Source organism: Chaetodon auriga, chromosome 4 (assembly GCF_051107435.1).
Source record: "Chaetodon auriga isolate fChaAug3 chromosome 4, fChaAug3.hap1, whole genome shotgun sequence".
NCBI lineage: Eukaryota > Metazoa > Chordata > Actinopteri > Chaetodontiformes > Chaetodontidae > Chaetodon > Chaetodon auriga.
Window position 1 is genome coordinate 23,359,087 of NC_135077.1, and position 23,648 is coordinate 23,382,734.

The window sequence follows — 23,648 nt, forward strand, 5'->3', positions numbered from 1 at the left end:
GCGAGATGCCAGTGAGACGAGAAGGTGACAGTAAAGCCATTTCTTTTGAGCCAACCACGCCCAGGAAAAGCTATGAGGCAGCTCAACTTACATCCAGCACAGAAAACCATTTGCAAATGACTTTATAAAGGAGTCTCTCACTAAAGCAGACCAGTTGCTTGCACTGATCAGCTCCATACATCCATGGGTTTTGAGGCTATCAGATGTCAAAAACACTGCACGGCAATCTATCATTCTGCGTACATGATGCTCCTCTTTTTCTAAACAGCGTAAGGACCCTGTGAAGAAGCACTGAAGCCTACCACAGCCTGCAGCTCGAGAAAAAGAACCTGGTCTGCCACTCAGCTCTCTGACCAAACCAAAACTCCTCATGCAATCTTGGGCTCACTGGAGAATTCTCTTTGGCTACTTCACAGTCAACAATAAGGGATCTTTAAAATCAGACACCTACTGCAACACAGCATCACATGGTTTTTGCAAAAAACAAGTTGAAAAGTTTTGACTCAGCATTTCTTCGGCAGCCCCATTGTGTTAAACCATCATCATTGCTCCATGTGTTTTACGTCAAATACCAAACCTTCTTGAAAAAATATTTTGCAGTGCTCACTGTCAAAGCAGGTCTTCCTGTTTGAGGTTGCAGCAGTGCTTTCAGTCTCACTGGAAGTAGGTGCAAATGGCCACAATGAAAGCGTATGCAAACAATGCCATCTTCCTCCCACCCTTGATTCTCATGAAATGCAGTTCCTTTTTTCTGAGGTATCAAACCGCTATGAGTAGAGGTTCTTCTGAATCGGCAGTCATTGCTTCTGCATCACCTGCCTGCCTCTTTTTGACCACTTTGACCGCACTGTCGGGGGCATAAAGTATGGTCTCAGGTAGTTGTCTGAATAGTTGTTGACATGAGGTTTGAAGCTGTCTGCGGAGCCTCTGTGTTAGGACAAGATGTGTTGATTTGTTGAGTGCTGTAGATCATTTGAATGAAGTGTTGCAGGGGATCTGGTTGTGGGTGTGGATCCGCTCTACCCTCAGGGGAGAGGAAGAAGCTGATATTGTGAAGAGCGTGTCTTCGTTTTCATTTGACAACATTGGAAATGTGTTTGAGTTGCTTGGATGGAATGGATGGTGTTGTTTTGGTATCTGTGTTGGTGCCATCCGCAAGCTGTAAATCTTTCATTGTCTGAATGTCTACATGCATGAGAATGCCTTTGTCTTATATACATGTTGTACACGAATGTGCCAACACTATAAAAAGGTTTTCTATGTCAGATCAATTCAGATCAATGCATGTGTGTATATTTGTGTGCATGCATGTTTTCATATGGCAGATGCAAGTGTGTTCTGTGTGTGTGTGTGTGTGTGTGTGTGTGTGTGTGTGTGTGTGTGTGTGCATGTGTGTATGCATGTGTGTAAGTATATGTACATGTGTGTGTTTGTGTATTGTTGTATATTACCTGTGTTTTGAAGAATGAATCTGCTTACACAGTTATATTGTGGGGACTTGCTTTCCTTATGAGGACAAAATGAAAAGGAGAAGTCCCCATAATGTAAATCCTGACATTTTAAGACCTGGGTTGAGGTTAGGTTTAGGCAAACAGTGGTTATGGTTATGGTCAGGGTAAATCTCCAGGAAATGAAAGTAAGTCTATGTAAAGTCCCCAAAAGTGATGGAAACACAACTTTGTGTATGTGTGTTATTTACCCAAGCACAGAGTCCTCTGAGGAGCCCAGCCAATCACTTTGCCTCTGTGTATCGGCACACCTTCTCTCTGTGATATAAATAGACGGTGGATACATCAGTTCCCTCGAGTCACAGCTAAAGTTCAAAAACTTCTGTTTTGACAGAAAGGAGAAGACACACTGCTCAAAGACAGCCAATGGCTGATAAACAGCAGTAACCTGCTCGTACAGAATCATGGCTGCGATGTGTTTATTGGGGGTTTGTATTCATTTGTCCACAGCTTAATAAAAGTTAAGATATAACCAATCGATTTGCTGTGGTAAAGGTTCAGCTGTGCAGTAAACACCTAAAATGTATATCACATCGTGATTTCCCCAGTGGAAACTAAGGATAGCACAATTTCATGGGTAATGGTACAACGTCTCATTTTGATCTGGAGTTATTTCTCCAAAATTGAAACCAAAAGAATTATTATTCAGAATGATTTAATGATTCTTACACAGATTCTAACTCATAAGTCTGAAAATTTGCTGTTTGCCACAAGAGATTGCTGATGTGCAACGCCTCACATGCCTGCTCATTTTTGCATGGCATTAGTGCCCCTCTGTGGTGAGATATACAAATTGCAACTTTTTTAGAGGCCTCAGAGTATTTGAATGATAATACTGAATGAGCAGCAGCAGAGGGTGAACATCTTCATGTTTTGCAGATGCAAGTGAAAGGAAGCCCCATCTGCATTTGATGTGTTGTGCTTTATGTGTAGAGCACCACTTGCCCCAAAAGTTCTTCATAATGAATGAATGAATAGCACACATATAGCAGACATAGAGTATATCTGTGTGTTACCTACTGTACTGTTTTGTGTAATACATCCAGTGATGGATGAAATATTCAGATGCTTTACTTATAAAAGTAATAACACTACAGTGTGGAAACTAATATATTATTATTGCTCATTCATAAACATGTCAGCTGCATGTTTCATTATAGCTGCTTAAAGTTGAGCTAATTTCACCAGTTTTATTAATAACATGCACTGTGCTTTATAAGATGATCACATGTTTTGTCTGTTAAACCCTAATCTGCATGGTAGCTTTTAACTGCTTTATTAAAAAGTACAGTAATTCCCTCTGAAAAGTAATAAAGTAGAATTAGAAAGTAGAATAGTAAAAGTACCTCATAATTGTACTCAACAACAGTTCTTCTGTAAATGAATTGATTTATTTTTCACCACCAAACAGTATGTGGTTTGTAACAAATCTGATATAATTCACAGGAACAAATCTTTGCTGTCACTTGAATTTCTTGTAATTACAGTTTTTGTTTATTTGTTTGTGAAGTTAAAAAGTAGGCCACTCATGCACTTAATTAAAACATCCACATGGAATGGAAGTACAAGCAGAGCAGTCTTTAAGTGAAATTGGCAGGATGATAGAACTTGGAATACAAAGTGACACAGGCAGCTTCGCAGTCATTTATTCCTTTTTTAAGGCAGCTCTTGTATCATTTACTGAAGAAAACGGTAACACTTTAATCTCTACTCGTTTCCTTTCTACACACAGTTTTGCGTGAGGCATTGTAAAGCCTTACCACATACACTTCATCGTCTCATTTCTGTGGCTCGCCTCATGGAGCCTGATAACAAAATGAGGATTTGGTTGACAAGGTTTGTTCACAAAAAGGCGTTGAATTGAATTCTTAATATGTAACTGGAGGCAAGCTACACAAGCTTGTAGTGTTAATAACAACAATAATAATAATTTACTGATCTTGGAGTGAGGCATCGTTACAAGCCACTGAAAAATTAGTGCAAAATGAAACACTGTGTGAAATCTGTCAGATCAGCAAAAATGAGTGATTTTTGCTTCATCTGTGGAAACAGGTAAATCAGAGTCATTTTGATGAAGAACCATTTACTGAAGAGATGCTACAGCTATGCTTAATCCAGCAATTTTAAAGATAAGTTTACTTTTTAGGATGAACTTTTTCAACAAATCTTAAAGTCGTTGTTCGTTATTTCATGCATCATTCAGTTCACTTGCAGCACAGACAGCGAGCAGTGTTTCATTAAAGTAAGTCTTGTGTGCATCTCTGCAGATGATTATCATTGTTTTTAACTCACAATTGCATTTTTCACTTCACGTCTAAGTGCTATGAATGCTATCATCAAGTGTGACAGTTGTTAAGCCACAGGGACTTTCTCATGTTAAAGGCCATCCTTGTTTTTTATTGTTATACACTAAATCCCAGTGGATGTAATTAATTTTTTTGAATGCACAACATTGACTCTTTAATGTAATAATAATGCAAAAAGAACTCTCACATCAAAATAATCTAAATAAGTGCACACAAGTCACGTATTCATTCATATGACAAGTGATCTGCAGCCAGCGGAACAGCTGGTTCATTGCTTTCCTACTTTACTAGAAATACCCACAGCACAACAACTGATGATTAAAGCTTTAACAAAGTGAAGATAGTATTTAGCTATTGATGATGACTGGATATAGTAATGAGGAGGAAACTTAGGCTTGGTTGGGTGAAAAGAGAAGGGGCATTCCAAACAAACCTGCAGCAGGATTACTGGAAAGAAACCAGGGGAAAGATCAGGGGAGAGATATAAGAAAATTCAGTATCAAAGCTCTGAATGTGAGTCAAAGTTTAATATTTTCTGGGTCTGGATCATGGCGGGAGCAGCTTAAGCAAGGTAGCACATCATTGAAATGTAAAGAATATGGCAAAGCCAAGGTCTCAAAATGGAGTCTGTGTGAGTGGGGCACTGATGAGGGGCCACTGAGACCTGTGGCAACTTTAAAGGAGCTACAACGTTTGATGGAGACACTGTACATACAACATGCTTTGACTTGCCTGGTTGCTTCACAAGTTACAGCTTCATGGCAGAGTGGCAAAGACACAGACTTAAAGGACAAAAAAAAAAAAAAAAAATCTGAAGGCAGGGAGCAGACTGTGAAAGAAACTGCAGGAAGCTTCTATGGCTTGATGACATTTAGCTCTCTGGACATACTAAACACTATGTTTGGTGTGGGCTGCCAGAAATGCACCATTCGCTCTATGAAGCCTGGCAGTGATGTGTGGATGCTCCTATGCAGCTCTGAGGACAGAGCATCAAATGAATACATGAATACAAAGGAGTTCTGGAGAAAAACCTTGTGCAGTGTGATTGTGGAGTGTGGAGCAGTTTTGCTGAGGAGAACGTGGAAAATTTGCTGTGGCTCGATACATGTATTCACATCACAGACTCATAGCTGTAAAAGGTTATCTCTGGTAAATATTTACTTAAAGATGGTGAATACCTGTGTAATCAGTTATTCTGTTGCATTTTTGTAATGACTTTGTGATTTGTTTACTCATTGACATTAAAGTCATTTCTGCCTGTTTTGTGCCAAAAACACCCCATTACATATACAGAAATTCAATGAAGAAAAAGTCGTGGTGGTGTGGATACTTTTCCACACTCACTCGGATCAGGACCACCTGTGAGAATAGGGAATGTAAAGGTGTGGATATCTTCAGATTACTTGCTCTCATCAGCCTTTTGGAACAGCATCCCAGGCTACTGCTCGCTGGCACCCAGCAACCTGTGAAAGTCTACAGATAGAAATAATGTATTAACATTAATGTTGTTCTCAGCTGGTTAGCTGTGCAACAAGGCTGTAGAGTCTCATTATCACATTTCTATCTAACCATCAACAGAAGAGTGCCCTGTGATCATATACAGGGTGTTGGTGAACTTGTGAGGGCGAGGCGAGTGTTGTTGGTGTGAACTCTCACTCTTTTCGCCTCACTGACTCGTAGTCAGGCTTTCTCTCTCTCTCTTTTTTTTTTTTTTTTTTTTTTTTACAGACATCATTAAACCATTGTTTGTCATCATTTTTGAAAGCATATCCTCACTGATAGTTTCAGCTGTGGGAAACTCACTATTACGCTTCTCAATAGGTTGAGTTCATCCATGCATTATCCATCATTCACTCATGCTGTTGTGGGATGCTGTAGTCTAGCCTAGCATGTGTTGGATGAGAGGGTGGCTGGGGGGTGGGGGTGGGGGGTGGGGGGGTGTTGGATTGATCGTGGAAGGGTCACCAGTCGATCACAAGGTTAACACACATTCAGTAAAGGCAGACAAACACATCCACACTTATAAACACCTGTAGGCAATTTACAGTTTCAATTCCATCCATTCTCACCTGCCTGTGTCCATCACTGCCTGGTTAATACTCATGTTTTTCAAGCTCCATCTCTGAGTCTGCAACACAGACTCAACTAGTGTGAAAGTTTAGCCATGCTTGCAGCTCTGTGAGGTTGTATTGTACTTGTAAGCATGTCAGTATGTTATAATTAGCTGCATGCTAAGGTCAAGATGCTGACATGCTCACAATGCTGAAACAAAACATGGTGTATTGTTCATGATGTTTAGCAGGTTAGCCTGCTGACATTAACACTACACACAAAGTCCTGCTGAGACTGATGGGAATGTCATTAGTTTTGCAGGGATTTGGTCATAAACCAAAGTAATGGATGACTTGAAATTATGACCTGATGATGATGCTAGATAGAGAGTCAGGTGTTGATCAAAGTGATCACTTTTCATACCAAGGAGAACATGAACGTGTGGACCAAATGTAACGGCAAGACACAGAATAAAGTTGTTGAGACATTTCACTGAAAACCAGAAACTGTATCTCATGGTGGCACCAGAGGAGAATGCAGGCGATCATCAAAGTCAGTAGGATTTTATCCTCTGTGGACCATGAATGTCTGTACAAAATTTCACGCAATTCCATTGAAGGACTGACTGGCAGACACTTGCAGGACCATGGCAGTAACATAAAAAGTCTCAGGTGGTTTAAGATTGTCTTCAATGCGAGTGAGAAGCCAGTAGATAGAGTAAATACTGCTGCAGTTTTGTCTCTGTACCATCTCTTTATGTAAGGTGTTTTTTTTTTCACAGACTCAGAATCTGAACCTTAAATTTTACGAAGGTTCGGACCTATCATGGCAAAACTACATTTCACAGAATAACATTACTAGAGGCCTATGGCCATACCAGCCTGACAATGCCCGATCTCGTCCGATCTTGGAAGCTAAGCAGGGTTGGGCCTGGTTAGTACTTGGGTGGGAGACCGCCTGGGAATACCAGGTGCTGCAAACCTTTGAGGCGGCACGGTGGCGTAGCAGGTAGTGCGCGTGCCTCACAGCAAGAAGGTCGCTGGTTCGATCCCCTTTCTGTGTGAAGTTTGCATGTTCTTCCCGTGCATGCGTTCTCTCCGGGCACTCCGGCTTCCTCCCACAGACCAAAAACATGCTCATTAGGTTAATTGGTGACTGTAAATTGTCCATAGGTGTGAGTGTGAGTGTGAATGGTTGTATGTCTGTATGTCTGTCCATGTTGCCCTGCAATCGACTGGTGACCGGTTCAGGGTGTACCCCGCCTCTCGCTCATTGACAGCTGGGATAGGCTCCAGCCCCCTGCAACCCCGAAAGGGATAGGCGGGTATAGAAGATGAATGAATGACTATTACTAGAGATGCATTCTGGTTCTGTCCTTAAAATGTGCCAAATGATCCTCAAGTTGTTTGCCTGGCACTCATTTTGACAACCTTCTGCAACCTGGTGCCCTGACAGAAAAAAAAGCTTTATTCTTGTTTTCTAAAACAGAAAAAGAAAGTCTGGTTGCTTTTATCTGCATCACTACAGAGAAATGCCTGTTTTATTGGACAATAAATGGACAGCTTTTTAAATTTAAGCTTGAAATGTTTTAACCAGTCTCCTTTAGCTGCATTCTCAATTACACACAATTACTCACATATATGTATATATGTACATATACAGTACATATATACAGTATGCACACACACATATATATATTTATTTCATAGGCATATGATAATATGTCACTGCAAAAAGCCTGTTTTTTTCACAATATGTTTATGGTTATTTTTTATGAACCAAAACAGTCAGTAACATGAATGCACATTCATCACACATACACACACTTACCCACACCATCTGACCGTACCAAAACTAATGACAAGTAGCAAAAACCCCTTTTTAATCGTATTTCTCATCTCAACATGGTGTGAAGTAAGTGAAAATGTGTGAATGCAGTGGATATAAATATAAAACTTGACTGTTTGGATTGGCAGTAGACTCCACCTTCAAGACATTATAATACAATATAAGTCAGACTTTGAAAGCCACTCACCAGACTTTGCTCTCCACAGTCAAGGTAAGGCCAGAAACCTGAGTCCTTTCTTCTCTGTTACCAGTCGCATTGAATATTGCTTTATCTTCATATTTATTCAATTATTATGTATTTATTCTTCTGCTGCATTTTATTTCTTTCATGCAGATGGCAAGGCTGTGGTATCTGATGCTCCTGTCCTGGGCATGGAGTCCTCTGTGTCTGCCATCCAGTGTCAGCTTCACTGGTGCACCACAGGAGTGTAAAAAGGCTCACTTTGTCCCTGGTTACAATCTGGGTGGAGAAGGCTTTGACATTGTCACAATGGAGCGCAAAGGTGCCTATGTCATCGACACCGAAACATGGAAACTTGGTAATGGCACTTGCAGGCTATACAGAAACAGCTACATGAATGGAGAGAAGCAGAAGGTCCCAGCTGCTGTGGTGGACTGGAGAAATCTCCCCAAGTGCAGCTTAAAGGTCTCCAGTACAGTCTATGACTCTGTTGAAACGCTTGTCAATGATTCTACATCATCTGTGTCCAATGACTGGAAAGTTGGCCTTGATATTCCTGTAGATCCTTCTGCTACCGTTGGGGTTGGCCTTGGAGGCTCCCACTCCAGAGATTCTCTCTTTGGCATGCAAAAGTCAAAGCAAGACCGCTACAACTTCTTTCGGCATTCTGTCAACTGTAACTTCTACCGGTGAGTATGTGGACAGATATTTGACTTTTTGTCATGAACTCTGAAGTTATTTGGTCAGTTAACTACAGAATATTTAATCTTAGTATTGTATAAACTCATCCCACATCCCAGTGCTGTAGTTATTTCGTAAGTGCGCTGTTAAATACATACAAAGATGTACTGTACTGTACGTAACAAACAATGACATTAATTTAGGTGTAAGTGAATAACACGAACAGCACTGTAACACCTCAATGAAACAACATTGTTACTGGATGCAACTTACTTACCAGACTCCTTTGCTTCACAGCTACAGACTGGCAACAAACCCTCCACTGAGTCATGAGTTTGAATCAGCCGTGAACGCCCTTCCTCCATATTCACGGGGGGCTGCACAATTATATCGCAGTCTGATCGACACATATGGTACACATTACATCACACAAGTGTCTCTGGGAGGTGAAATAAAGGCAATCACCTCCATCAGGACCTGCAAGGCAACTGTGAATGGCTTGTCTGTGACAGAAGTCAACGACTGCTTGTCAGTCGAAGCCTCAGCTAGCTTTGCACATTCTGATAGTATTAAGTCAATGATGCAACACTGCCAGAAAAAGCGGAAGAAGCTCTCTATTCCGAGTTTCAGCAGCATGTTTAATGAGCGTAGCACAGAGGTCATTGGTGGAAATATCAACGGCGCCGATGTCCTCTTCGAAGGTCAGTCCAACCCCTCCATGTATAACAGCTGGCTTGGCTCACTGAAAAACACCCCTGATGTGATCCGATACAACATAAAGCCCCTGCACACCATACTGTCAAGAGGTCATCCCGCCTCCACCGGACTGAAGCAAGAGGTGGAGAAGTACATCAAGAAAAACGCAGTGTTGAAAAAATGCTCAGAAGGCTGTAAGATTGGACACAGATCCAACAAAAGGGATCCTTGTGCTTGTGTTTGTGGCAGTAATCAGAATATCAAGTCAAACTGTTGTCCTGCTGGGAAAGGTCTTGCAACATTAAAGGTCTTTGGGCTCTATGCACAGGGTCTGTACGGCGATAAGTGGACTCAGACAGACGGTTCAGTTCTGGTGACATACGGTAATCAGGTTAAGCGCACTGTCATCATACCTAACAATGACAATCCCAAATGGCCGGAGACATTTGAATTTGGACCCATAACCATCAACATGAAAAACAAACTTATGTTCAGTGTTTATGATGAGGATAATTACTGGAACAGTGATCTGCTTGGCAAGTGTTCACCTGATCTGCGTGCAGGGAAGGTGACTGACAGCTGCATGTTAAATCATGGTACCCTCTTCTTCTCCTACATAGTAGAGTGTGCACCAAGTCTTGGTGGTCCGCAATGTCAAGAGTACATTCCAACCCCCCTGAGTTCTTCTCTAGCAAAGGTCTTCCACACCAGAAATGGGGTCCTTGCTGGAGAGACAGGGAAGTGGAGTGCTAAATCAGTCATCGGTCAGTCAGGTTGAGGTCAGCTGTTGGTATGATTTTACACTGATTTTTTCGCAGTAGTTGCTTTTATCTCTTTGACTTTGAAATAATCTTCATTTTTCTTTAACTTCTGTTTGCAAAAACAAATTTGAATCTTTGTCACTACTCAAGTATGTTGTTTTGTCAGAAACATTGATAATGTAGATCTTAGTCTGCTTTCTTTGTTACATGTGTGCCACAAACTCTGCCAGTAAAGCATCAGCAAAGACAACACTGGTCTCTGTGTGATTTTATAATTTTAAACATAACATGTCCCTTTGTAGTGTATATCTAAGTCTCAAACAAACATTATGCATACTTTGTCCTGCTGTTTGAGGGGTGTGCAAGGACTTCCCATGGCCAGTGATAGCACTTGCATTAACAGTGTAGACCTAGTGCTGCTGAGAGAAGACCATGTGGATCACTGAAGATGTAGCCTGTATTTTCCAATGACCTGGCCTTTAATCATAATATGCAAAATATAGTTAGAAAAGTTTCCTGGGATGAGATTCTGTATATTGATCCTCACAACAACTACTCAAATTAAGGATGTCTGAAACGGATCCTGGTCAGCAGTGACAAACTAATTTGACTCAAAGAGATCCAAGAAAGAGAAGAAATACTAATATTACTAGTAATAATAATAAAAGACTGTTTTAACTATAACACATACAAGCACTTACTAGCACTTACAGTATGAACTCTTTAGTTAAAATTCTTATGTATTTTTTTTTTTTTACATTACTATAGAAGGTCGCTGGTTCGATCCCTGGGTCGGGCAGGGCTTTCTGTGCACTCCGGCTTCCTCCCACAGAGCAAAAACATGCTCATTAGGTTAATTGGTGACTCTAAATTGTCCCATAGGTGTGAGTGTGTGAGGTGTGTCTGTCTCTATATGTGGCCCTGCAATCCACTGGCGACTGGTTCAGGGTGTACAGCCCGTTGACAGCTGGGATAGGCTCCAGCCCCCCCGCAACCCCGAAAGGGATAGTCGGTAGAGATGAATGAGTACACTGATAGCACTTGACCTCTCTTGCTCATACTGAAGCTTGTTTTTTTTGAGCTAAAATGGATCTATTTCCAAAATCTGACAAGCTGTGATAACGATCCATCACAGTAGTCACAAGAACATGAAAGAAAGAAAAGTCTGTTAGATATTTTGTCCGTTTGTTTGGTGTGACTTACTGGGTTGGTTCCCTTGTGAGGCAGCTGGATTCATAAAATTACAAGATTACGAGATCATGCATCGCAAGAATCCATCCTGCCAGGCTTCAAGTTAGGTACTTGTAGCTGAACCTCAGTGGTTTGTACCAATCAGTGTCCTATCAGCAACTACTGGCAGCTACAGGTGTGGTTTCTGTGTGACACAAGTAAAACATAGATGCAGCTATAGCATCAGCTATGTCAGAACTGGAGAGTATTTCTTCATTGAAAGATGAGCAAAGAATGGCGCTGAGGGCTTTTCTCCATGGAAAAAATGTTTTCACTCTTCTCAGACTGGCCTTGGCAAGCGTTTCACTCTCCTACTACATCACAGGGCTCATCGATCTGACTGGTTGAAGTAAGCCTGTGATATACAGTGATAGACCGATGGTTCATCCAGTCAGCCCTTTTCCAGATAGATTCCATGGACGGCTTCCCGGATGGTTCTGTGTAACAAACCATCTAGCTCGTCATGTTACTCAGATGGGAGTCCTTCTTTATACCAAAAAAATAAAAAAATATGAAAGGAATATTTTGAATAGTGTTGGGAAATACACGTATTTGCTTTCTTGGCTACAATTAGATGAGAATAGTTGACAAAACAAAATACACAAGAGTGAAAATGATCATTTTATAAAGGAAAAAATATGCATTCATCCATGGGCAGGGTGGAGCATAAATGCCAATTCAAGGCACTCAAGTGGATAGTTAAAAAAATAGGTATGAATATGGCAGCTACATAATTATCATAGTTCCACAGTTCCATACTTGCTACAGCTCCATATTGCTTTTGCTCTCTTTTGAGAGATCCAATCAAATTGGAAGGATCCCTCCTATAATTGTACCTCACCTACATATTCCATTCCATATTCACTTGAAAATACATCACATTACTGAAGATACTGACTTCTGTTTCACTGTGACTTAAAACATAGTTCTGCAGCAGTCCATTATCAAGAATTAATGGTTGAAGAGGATGCCAGAACTGTCCAATGAATCTGCTGTCAGCCTGACATTGAATTCAGTTAAATGGCAATTAATACCAGCTGGAAACGCTGTATCCGTCCTGCCTTGGTGGACTGGACAGCAGCAGAAGACTCCTGCAGGGTCTCATTCAGAGCAGTTAGTTTTCAAAGTTGGAGTTGTGCAAAAAGTCTCTCAGTGTATTCAGAACCCCTTTGGTTGTTTCTCTGTGTGTTGACCTCAGCTCATCTTCTATTTCATTTCATTTTCCTGATGTTAACTTCTTGTGCTGACTTTCTCCAGCTGCATCCCAGGTCATCACAGTCTTGTGAACACGTGCTGAGCTTGACGTTGCACATTAATCTAGACAGTTTTACTGGAACTACTTAGTAGGGGTCTGTTTTCAGGAATTAATGTACACCCTGCAGCCAATCAGAATCAAGTATTCATCCACACCATGGTATAAATTACAATAAACTGCAGTAACCATAACAACAGTACTTCTTTGTAATTCATCATCAGTTAACTGGCACTGGTGAAATGGACTTAATCATGTGCTAAACTGACTAGAAATGGATAATGATGTCGGCACTGGTTATCTTTACTGTAAGCGGTCGCAGGAGGTGTCCTAAATAATGGATATGGCAGAGGAACTGCAGAGTCCGGTATAGATATACACTGTAAACAGATGGATAGATCTGGATGCACAATAAAGGAAAGCAGAAGGAGCCACATCAAAGTGCTGAGATCCACCCCTATATCCTTACTCTCCTCTTGCCTGCTATCAAACAATGACCCCTTTACCAGGAACCATTATTCAGACTCACCCACTCCTCCAAAACAGGTCATCTTAGTTCTTCAACTTGACAGTCTCCTGCTGGCCTGGCTTATCCACACCCCATTCCTTTCTCCTTCCCTTGCTCCGAGAAGAAAAGAGAGAGAGACGAGGGGATTTGCCTCACTGTAGGTAGCTGTTTTATGTGAAGCATATGAGAAAAGAGAGAAGAAAGGAGAGAGGTTTTTTGGTGAGGCTTGGCAAAGAGAGCCAGGAGCCCACTTGAGGAGCAGTGGGTCTTAGAGCTGGATGATTTGTTTGGAGAAGCCCTCTCCAGCCAAAAAGGAGGATTAGCAGCGCACAGGTTCCCATGAAACCAAGGCGAGGTGGAGAGGGCTTTTAGAGGTTACCACACCCCTGCTTGACTGCATGCATGTGGAGACGCATGCACAAAAACATGTACATAAATGCAGACATTAACAGCAACACACACACATGTGAGAATAAGCACCTGTCCTCAGAGTATATCAGCAAGGGCACAGAAACAATAAAACTACAGTAGGGGGGCCTGGCATTGGCTGGTTTGCACGACACCATACTTTCTACTACAATTTAGTTTAATGTACAGCAAAGCCAAGATATAAAAATAAGCTGCTGGCTACTGTTATAAAAACAAACAAAAAAATGTCGTCAAGATCAGAAATAGGATCAGGATAGACATGTTGAACAATGTCGCTATCATCACAAGTGACATTTCCAAAGGAAGTCGATCAGGTTAAAATCCTCTTGAGCCAACTTCTCCACCTACTGTTGGGAAAAATTGAAGACCAAAACACAATCAAAGCAATGACCTAGCAGAAGATCCTTCCAAATACACGTGGGAGTTTCAGCCTTGGTTTGTAATGCAGACTGGTTCATCCTGTGAGGCCTGTTTGTTTTCTTAATGCTTTCTGAAGCTAAACGCAGCAGCAGGGTGACAGGGCTGAGGCTAACACACAGTTTGAGAGTTTTCAGTCTCAGTGGGCCTTTTTTTAAACTGAAGACACTTTAACAGTTCACAGCAGGAAAAGCAGAGGTGTAAATAAAAAATGAATGATGGCTGAATTCAGTTTAGGTGCTTCAGTTTAAAAAAATCACACATCTGCCCATGTTAATTAACTATTACTACTATAACTACTATTAACTATTTAACCATTTGGGAGCACACAGAGGCCTACTAATTGTCTAGCATGCAGGGCAGCCTATATGACACTTAATGATGTTTTCTACACTAGAGGGGCACTTCATCACATTTTCTTGCACAGAGTCCACTTTGTCATGTCGTATCGACCGTAGGGGCACTTTTTTTTTTCGAACAGTGCCCGTCAATATTCATGAGCATTGTAAGGTTCAGTTTGTACTGAAACTGTTTTACAGAGTTGTTGTTGGAGGATGTAGTTTGCGATGCTGCTGAACTGTGTTGCATCACGCTGACAGGTGTTGCTATTATTTTGCCCAACCCATCTATATCAATGAGGGTAGGCAAAATAACAGAAACATCTCTTTATATAATGCAGTACAGTTCGTGGCATCATGGGGAATGTCATGTCAAAAACCTCTGCTGAATGGACCAGGCCTTCAAGCATCATTGGTCCTGTCTAACATCAGCTCTGTGGACTGCCCAGCGCTGATGGTTCATCAGGTGTGACTGCTGCCATCTGCTGGACCAGCCAAAGAATTGTATGTTGGTGAGAGAGAATGGTCCTCACATTAGAGGATCCGCCATGAGCTGAAGTTTACTACGTCTCACTCTGTAAACAGTGAATCTACCAAAGGTGAATGATAAAACATTCTGCAATTTAAAATAAAAGTTAGGATTTCTCAGTGTGTCGATACTGCAGTCAGAAGTTCCTACTGTTTGTCTGGAGAGTCTTACGCATGCATTTCAGATTTGTCTGTTCAAATATCCTCAAAGATGTTTAGTGGGTTTGACGTCTGGTAACTGTGAAGGAAATAAGAAAAGTGCTCTTTCCTGTCTCTTCCTTGAACCTTGATGAATCCTGGCATAGTTTTGGTGCATCTCTAGGGTGATTGTTCTGCTGGAAAAAGAATCGTTTTCCACACAAAGCAGAAGGAATGACTCTGCAGGACAGAGTCACCCAATGAGAAATCTGCAGAATATCCCCACACCTGAACATTTCCTCGTTCAGGTTTGATTGTAAGCATTTTCTTGAATAAGGTCTACAGTAGAAAATGAAAAAATCAAATGTTGATTCATATTTTCTTTTGATCTTCACGGAGAGTTTTAAGTATTGTTTGGCCCCAGCTTAAAATCTTTCAATTCAAAGTCAAAAAAGTGGTTTGAAAACCACTGCTCACCCATTAAGGCCCTTTTCTAATCGGCAAATGCACTTGAAACGTAAAGGAGCATTGTCAGCGTATGGTGTACTTGTTAACAGAACAAAACATTTTAGAGTATATTAGAAAAATGTATGTGTCACTGAATAATATTTCCGAAGCATATGTTCCTAAATGTGTACGTAAGATATCCAATATATCACAAGCCTGGCTTTACATCAGATTCATATTATCTGTGGTTTTCTGATTATGGTGAATTCTGTCACTTCTTTCATAAACCTCTTCATCTCAGTGACAGCTGTGCCAGTTACCTTTATTTAAGTGCTGTGAAGACAAGCACGACACTCATATTCATCTTCTGAAATACTGTCTATGTGGTTGTAATATTGTAGCCTGCATGTCCTAGGCTGGTGGACCCCCATGGTGGCATTGCCATCGAAGCAGCTGCCATGACTACGGCCCCTCCCTCCATCCACTCACCCAGTTGCTGTGGCTGTCCACAGCAACCTGGGAAATCTTTGGTCCCTTTCATCTCCCAGTACCACCCCAGTGGAGGATTGAACAACTGGTAGCACTACTGTCAACACCTCCCCGTGCATGCCACGGACAGCTCAGCTTAGCCTTGTGGCAAACATAGCGCAGATTAGCATGCCAGCAGTTCTCTTCCCAAACATCTCTGACAGCATTAGCACATGCTAAGTCAAGGGCGTGCGTGAGAGCCAGCTGTCAAGTGGAGGGAATTCCTGGTGCTTCACTCAAGGTCGCTCCCACCATTCAAAGCAATGGTGCTCTGTCATAGCTCCCACGCTAGGTGTTAACTCAGTATCGCTAACAGTTTAGCTTGGATGTTCTGGCATGTTTGGAAGAGGGTCTTAACTGGTGCTTTACATTCACAAAGAAGGGCTACAGTGTGTGATCGTCACCTGTCACATAACACGGTGTGTTACGAGGAGGTCACAGGCAAGGGAACTGGGACCATACAGTAGCCTATTATTTAAACTGGAAACTTTCAACCCCCTCTTGCGTTTCCAAGTGGTACTGCCACTGCAATTCTTTCCAACTTTCTGAGAAGAAACGATCGACTCCGCTTAAACAAAAGAATCAACTACGAAACACGTAACTACAGCAGGGGTTGGGGTTGGGGTGGAGGGGGGACGGTGTGAGTTCATTCATTAATTTGTTGTCTATGATGGAGACATGGGAGCAGATAGAGACACTGGATCAGCCTTCATCTTCCCTGGAGATCGTACCCTGTGACAGAAAATTGCACAGTGAAAGCAAAGCTTATCGGAAAGCAATCTAAACACTGATGGGGTCATTATTCTACAGCCATTACACGGTGCTGATGAATGATATGTTAAAGCAAAAAAGTTGTCCATTGCCATTTAAATAAAAATGGCAAAAACTGTTTAAAGAACACAGATGTCCTCAAGGTAGTTGAGACAATGGCAGACCAGATAGGACAAACAAAAATATCAGTGGTTTATGTAAGTTCTTGGTTAAGGAAATGTCATTTTACACGCTGATACATCAGTAATAACTTCTAAGGAAGAACTGCATGTGAATGTTGTGTGAAAGGATTGTTTGCAGGGCTTTACTGTAAGCCCTCAGTGGATGATGGTGGTGAGATTCTATGTTTTGTTCTTATTATCAAATAATCCCAAAAAGACCAAAATCAAGAACTAAACTGATCCTGCTAACAATCATAGTTAAAGCATAGTTAAAGCCTGTTCCATACAGCTCCACTGTATGATTAAAAACACATTAATGAGTCACATAATTATGTTGGGTGACGTGTTCCTTTAATACCATGAACACAGCACTTATTCTGAGTTAATCCCACATACATTCTGCACAGACTAGTGACGAGAGCGTCAAATGTGTATCACTCTGCAGCTGAAGCCCTCAACAAATGCACATCCTGTTTGAGTCAGTTTTGGAACAAGAAACAGTGCCCAGCTGTTTTAGGAAAATTATTAAGCCTTTTTTAAAAACTAGAACTCGACTTTTGTGGTGTGCTTTTAAAGATTTATATCGTCAGTAGGAACAAATGGGCTCATGACCACAGGCAGAGCCAAGGACAGGGTGGGGAAGGCGAAAAGTATTGATAGATGGACTAAGACAGTTTTGGTTTTTGTGTTTTTTTGGAATTTGTTGACGAAAGGAAAAATATAAAATATTATGAGTCTTGTTCTTTAAATCTCATTGACCATGGACCAGTCATTTCAAAGCATGCCAAACACTGCTCCAACCCAGAAAACTTTACCTAAGACTTTGGTGGACATCAAAGAACAATATATATGTGTGTGTGTGTGTGTGTGTGTGTGTGTGTGTGTGTGTGTATATATATATAAAATCTAAGATGATTAAAATAACATTAAAGCTCATTAAAGGCAGATAAAGGAGAAAAATGGATGTTACAGAGTTACGATTTGATCTATTTGGAGTCATGTGAGTATTAAGTACTAAGGTACACACCTACTGGTGCGCTCCTAGTAATGCTTTCACATGCATGAGCATAAAACACATGCAGAGTCACACATGGAGATGTGCTGTCTTACATTCTTTTCGAGGGGAGGTTCGTATCTGGATTTGATTCCTTTCTGTCTCAATTTTTTTCGAAATTGTCACATTTTTCTCTTTGCTGCTATTTTAGCTACTAACTTCTCCAATATGTGGGTGAGCACAATTTGAAAGAACTGAATCTTAACCGAAGGTCTTTAAATGGTCGGGGTCTGTATTTGCAAAGGTGACATTTATCATTCTGCATGCAAGTCTGAACACAAAGCTTGTGCAGTAAGCAGGGCCTGAATTGAGTGGGTCGGCTTTAGACAAATTCAACAATTCACGCTGATTTTAATTACAGCCAACAGGGCAGTGCATGCAACATTAAAAGCACAAAACGCACAGGGCTATGTTTCAGACAAGTCGTCCCACCCTCGGTTGCCCCCTCCTTCACTTTAATCCAGTGGCGGAATTTCACTCGACAAGTGATCAAAGACCAGTCGCACGATGCCAGGTGCGGCTGCAGCTTCAACCGTTGACAACCACCTAGCAATTTTTCCCCCTTCCTTTTCTCTTCTCTGAAAAAAAAGAGAAAACCTAAACAAAGCTGGGCGAACTGCTGTGTGTTTGAGTCAGTGAAAAACAGTTTCTTTTCCCACCTCCATTATTTTTAAGACTTTTTTCTTTTTCTTTTTTTTTTCCAGAGGGGGAAGTAGGAATATTTTTTCCTTCTTTTTGACACTGATCTGTGTTACCTAGTCTCCCGTCCCCCTCAGCGCACTGTGTGGTGGCCGGTTTGAGGAGTTCTGTGACAGTAAATTACGGCACTCTTGAGACAGACGACCAGCAGGAGTTGTGGAACAGAGAGAGGATGCACGGCAGGGATTAGGCTTTATTAAGACTCAGCCACCACAGATGGGCACAACAACACAGCGTGTGTGTATGTGTGAGTGAATAAGAGAAGGATACGGCACAAAGTATCTTTCGGAACCTATAGGTGGTCCCCCAGTGAAGTAAGACACACATCAGCTCTAATAGGTATCTTTATTTCTATACTTTATTGTGACAGTGCAAGAGTTAATGTAAATTTACAGCTGCATTACATATGATGATGTTCATACTTACTTCATACTACATTTTGTAGTGAAAAAATAATATCAGTGAAAATAATGACAAAAATAATATAACAGGTGGGTATTATATACAAACTGACTCCCAAAAAAAGTTGGGACGCTGTGTGAAACATAAATAAAAACAGAGTGCATTCATTTGCAAACAAACTGTGTTCACTGACATCAGTTTTAAAGTGTTCCTCAGTTCATGCAGTAACATCCTTTATCCAATCATGTGTTCACAAAGTGGTGAACCTCTCTCCATCCTCGCTTGTGAATGACTGAGCCTTTCCAGGATGCCCCTTTCATACCCAATCATGATACTATCACCTGTTACCAATCAACCTGTTTACCTGTGGAATGTTCCAAACAGGTGTTTTTGGAGCGTTCCACATCTTTCCCAGTCTTTAGTTGCTCCTGTCTCAACTTTTTTGAAACATGTTGCTGCATCAAACTCAGAATAAGCAGATATTTACAAAAATCAATGAAGTTGATGAGGTGAAACATTAAGTATATTGTCTTTGTATTGTTTTTAATTGAGTATATGTCAAACATATTCTGTTTTATTTATGTTTATTAAAGAATATTTGTTGTTCAGAATTGAAACTGATATCTGCAGCAGACACCTCAGCGCACATCACATTATTCACTTCGGAACAGGCTGACAACACAACAAAAACATGTACACAAGTAGATCTTTTCTGACCACACACAGAATGTAAAGAGTGGAGAGCTGTGATGTTGCCGTATTTCGGGTGGAGTTTTGGAGGCTCGTTACACTTGGAATAATGCTGCCTTCATGTCATGGATGGATGGGAAAGGCTCCTGTGTTCACGACTTCTTGTTAACGTTCATGTCATCAAGATGGTTTTATGATTACAGACTTGGTCGAGCGGGGATTAAAATAGTTTGTATTGGCAATAGAACACCATATATTTGGGTTTAATGACATTGAACGATGGCCTTTGGCTGATGTGAGGCATTCATATTTGTTTTGTTTTCAGGCAGTCCTATATAACAAAGTGCCAAGTCAGACATATTGCAGCTTTCTGAAAAAAAAAAAAAAAAAAGAGTTCCCCAGACGTAATTACGACTTGCATGTTGACGTGAGCGCTATTTAGAAGTTTAGATGAAACTCATAATTATGATAACTCCAATATGACTTGAACGCGGCATAAGCAGCTTGTAGGCTTTCTGGGTTGCCCTCTGCCCTATGTAATCACAGCGAATGTGTGTGTGAGCCAACTTTGCATATATCTTCATATTAAACTTGTGCTTTGTTCTGCCGGGGGAGGTTACTGACAGGTGGGAAAGCAAGTGAAGCGCCGTCGGCCTCCAGCTGTCGTGAACCCCCTCCCAAACACACTTTAACACTCTCACGTCAAGCTCACCGAACCCCCCCAGTCTCATGCCTTAACTATCCTCTCTCATCTAACCACTGCTGTGTCCAGCTGGAAGCTTTGAACCAGCCCAAACAAACACAAAAATCCCTAGGCTGGAGAGAGTTGAATAAGTAGAGATCACTTCTTATTGATGGGAAAAAAGAGTAACTAAAATACATTTGTTTATTTTCAATTAAGACGTTTTTCAACACTATTCCGTCTTCCCATGAACTAAAAGTGCAAGAAGTGGGTGCATTTATCCTCACAGCTGATTAAAGTTAACATCCAGAGAGCAGGAACACAGGAAGACAGTATGATTAATGTCAGGGGACGATCACTGACATCAAATCAGATATTTATGCTTTAAAATTCCAAACAGTTACTGGATCTGGCCAGGGCCGTAATTAAAATATAACTGCTGGAGGACATGCTCAAATAAAATTGTATAAATAAGTAACTATAAGCAAAGAAAAAAAAACAAAAAACAAAAAACCAACTGCTGATCGTGATAGTTTACGCAAGGTGTCATGAAAATTGTCATTTTATGAATGTTATCATCTCACAATAAATTCCTGTTAGAACATTTGCTAGCTAGCATACATTCCATGCATTAGCTAGCAAACAGCCCATAAATTCCGAGTATATTCCACTGGCTTTGCGTAAAGTGAGGATCGGTTAATGGTCCCATCAGCTGTTGATGTTGGCACTTATTATTGTATTGAATTAATAAAAACATGTCACTTCAGCGAGGACAAGCTTGAAAAGATAATGCTAGCATCAACACTTAATTTTGAGCTGGAGCTGTAATTATGTAAACAAATTACATTTTGCTAAAAGGTGTAAGTAATTGCACAAAGTAGAAAAAAAAGTGTTTGGATGAAAACAGTCCAATTGCAAGTGCTAATCAATCAACCATCACTAACGTTAGCTATTCTAGCTACATTACCTGGAAAGTTAATTAGCCACAAAGGGCACCTTTACACATGACCAACCAACAATTGTGCTTGCTGGCATCTTCAACTAATGTTAATGTCTTTATTACTTTATATTTGCCAGAAAGCCCATGTGAGTGCTGCATGTTTAATGTATGTAGCCAGAAGGAGTTTTCATTTATTGCATATTTATACAGTATACTGTGCAGCTGCACCTTGCTTATGATTATGATTATTATTATGATTCTTCTTATGATAAATAGCATTTATGCATTACAAGCATTTATGTTTGTTTTACTAAAATGCAAGCAGTTTTTATAACAGCTTGAGACGCATCATGCCCATTCAATTTAATTTTAAGTTTTATTTTATTACTCTCATTTTTCTTGATAATAAATAACCATGATGATTTTGTATGAGTTAAAGGTATTCTTCTAATTATGTCATAGATCAAACCTCAAAAAGTCACACACGCCTTTTTCTTATGGCATCCATTTCTCCCAAAGGTTGCAGTCTGCATCAGCTGCTATAGAAGTTGTAGAATAAGTTGTGGAGGAGATGTGATATGAGTGTTGCTGATGTGGCTGGCAGAACATCAATCACTTTTTTTTGATGTCCGTCTGCAGACCTACATTGCATGAAAATGCTAAACTTGGCTGTTACTGCTTCCCCTCTCTTTCTCTCTCTCATGTCATATCAGTGTGTATAGGCGTGGTTACAGGTTATATGTACTCAGTGGTAGGTGATAGTGGTGATGATGGATCCCTCAAGGAGGCAGAAAATAGGTTACTACTGCTCAGTCCGAGCTTTTAAAGGCCAAGGTGCAGACGCTGGTATGTGATGTCAGCACAGTCTCATCTGTACCTGCTGCTTCCCATTTCCCATACACCAACTACCATGTTGATAAATTAATTTCATCTGTGGCTTTATTGTGTTCTGTACATTCATTTGCACTGTGGATATAGTCTATGTGAATTTCTGCCCCACAAACATTTTGAGTGAAGCAGACAGGAAAACAACAGGTTGATTGGTAACAGGTGATAGTGTCATGATTGGGTATGAAAGGAGCATCCTGGAAAGGCTCAGTCATTCACAAGCAAGGATGGAGAGAGGTTCACCACTTTGTGAACACATGATTGTATGAAGGATGTTACTACATGGACTCAGGAACACTTTAAAACTGCTGTCAGTAAAAGTTGGCTTGCATGATGCCGTGGTCAGCTTTCATTCACAGTGAGTGTCATCTTGAGCGAGAGGAAGGGTGGCAGTGATATTTTGCGTTTTTTTTGGTGCTTCACTCAGAGCAGAAGAAAAGCAAGTTTAGAGCAGTGAGAAAATGAGTACCCGCCAGATGATAGAGGAACACAGTAAGATATGATTATGGTTAAAGTTGTACTTTATTAATGATCTCTGCCATCACATACGATGAAACAAGAAAAAGTCAAAAAGAAAAGAAGAACAGAGCAATGTAATACAAAACAGTATTAGACCTTATTGTAATAATAATTTAAAGGACAGAAAAATGAATTCATCCAGATGTTAGTATATTTTTAAACATTTCAGAACTCAAGGATCCGGACCCGGCAGCAGACTTGCCCCCCTCCCATCCAGTGTTGACTCCATGGCTACGGCCTTGGCTCTGTCTTCTCGAATGTCATGTGGACTGACTGACAAAACAAGTAATCTGAAGACGTCGCCTTGGACTTTTTGGAAGTCCAAATTAGGGAAGCCACTTTTCACTATTATCTGTGCCTCTTTCTTTCTTCAAACTTTTCTTCGCCTCTTTCTGCTGCAGTCAAGGACGGCAGACAGGGAAACTCCACTGACCACACTATGTTGTTTACCGATGCCTGTCGCCCACATCGGATGCACGGCACAGACAGAAGAAGCAGTCGGTCTGTAGTAGCTGGGATTTGTAGATTCTGGGAGTGAACATGATCAAATTGCTGCTTTTCTGGGTCAAGATGTCGCCACTGTGTTTACATAGAAAACAACAGGCCTTGTGTTCTGATGCGCATCTTACGCTGTCAGCATCCCACAGAAAATGAATGTGGGTGAGTTCGGCTTTGCCACAAACTGCGGCCTGAGGGTCGCTGCTGTTACAGGACCAAATGAAACTAACATTAGCTCAATTTGGACACTGCTAAGTTAAACAGCCATATTTAAAATAACTTCATCACAAACATGAGGATGTACACCAGGACTGCCCAACTCGCCCAACATCCACAAAGTCCTTTCTGTCAAAATAAAGGAAAAAGAAGAATTGACTAAAAGTGATGATGTAGGTTTGGATGGTACAGTGATTCTCACATTGTCATCCTTTTAACATTCTTCGCCTGTGACTTACAATCTAATTGTGTTTGACCCACTGAAAAGGATAATCTGGAG

At 40.9% G+C, this 23,648-nt stretch overlaps 1 protein-coding gene and 1 pseudogene across 1 annotated transcript; both read left to right on the top strand.

Annotated features, from left to right (window-relative positions):
* The first annotated feature begins 6,729 nt into the window (after positions 1 to 6,729).
* On the top strand, positions 6,730 to 6,848 carry LOC143320216 (5S ribosomal RNA; annotated as a pseudogene).
* A 1,002-nt stretch (positions 6,849 to 7,850) lies between these two features.
* Positions 7,851 to 10,245, top strand: LOC143319817 (perforin-1-like). Its single transcript, XM_076729044.1, has 3 exons — positions 7,851 to 7,925; positions 8,049 to 8,584; positions 8,874 to 10,245. The coding sequence occupies exons 2-3, from the start codon at positions 8,049 to 8,051 to the stop codon at positions 10,048 to 10,050; spliced, it is 1,713 nt and encodes a 570-aa protein (XP_076585159.1). The 5' UTR covers positions 7,851 to 7,925; the 3' UTR covers positions 10,051 to 10,245.
* The last annotated feature ends 13,403 nt before the right edge of the window (positions 10,246 to 23,648 follow it).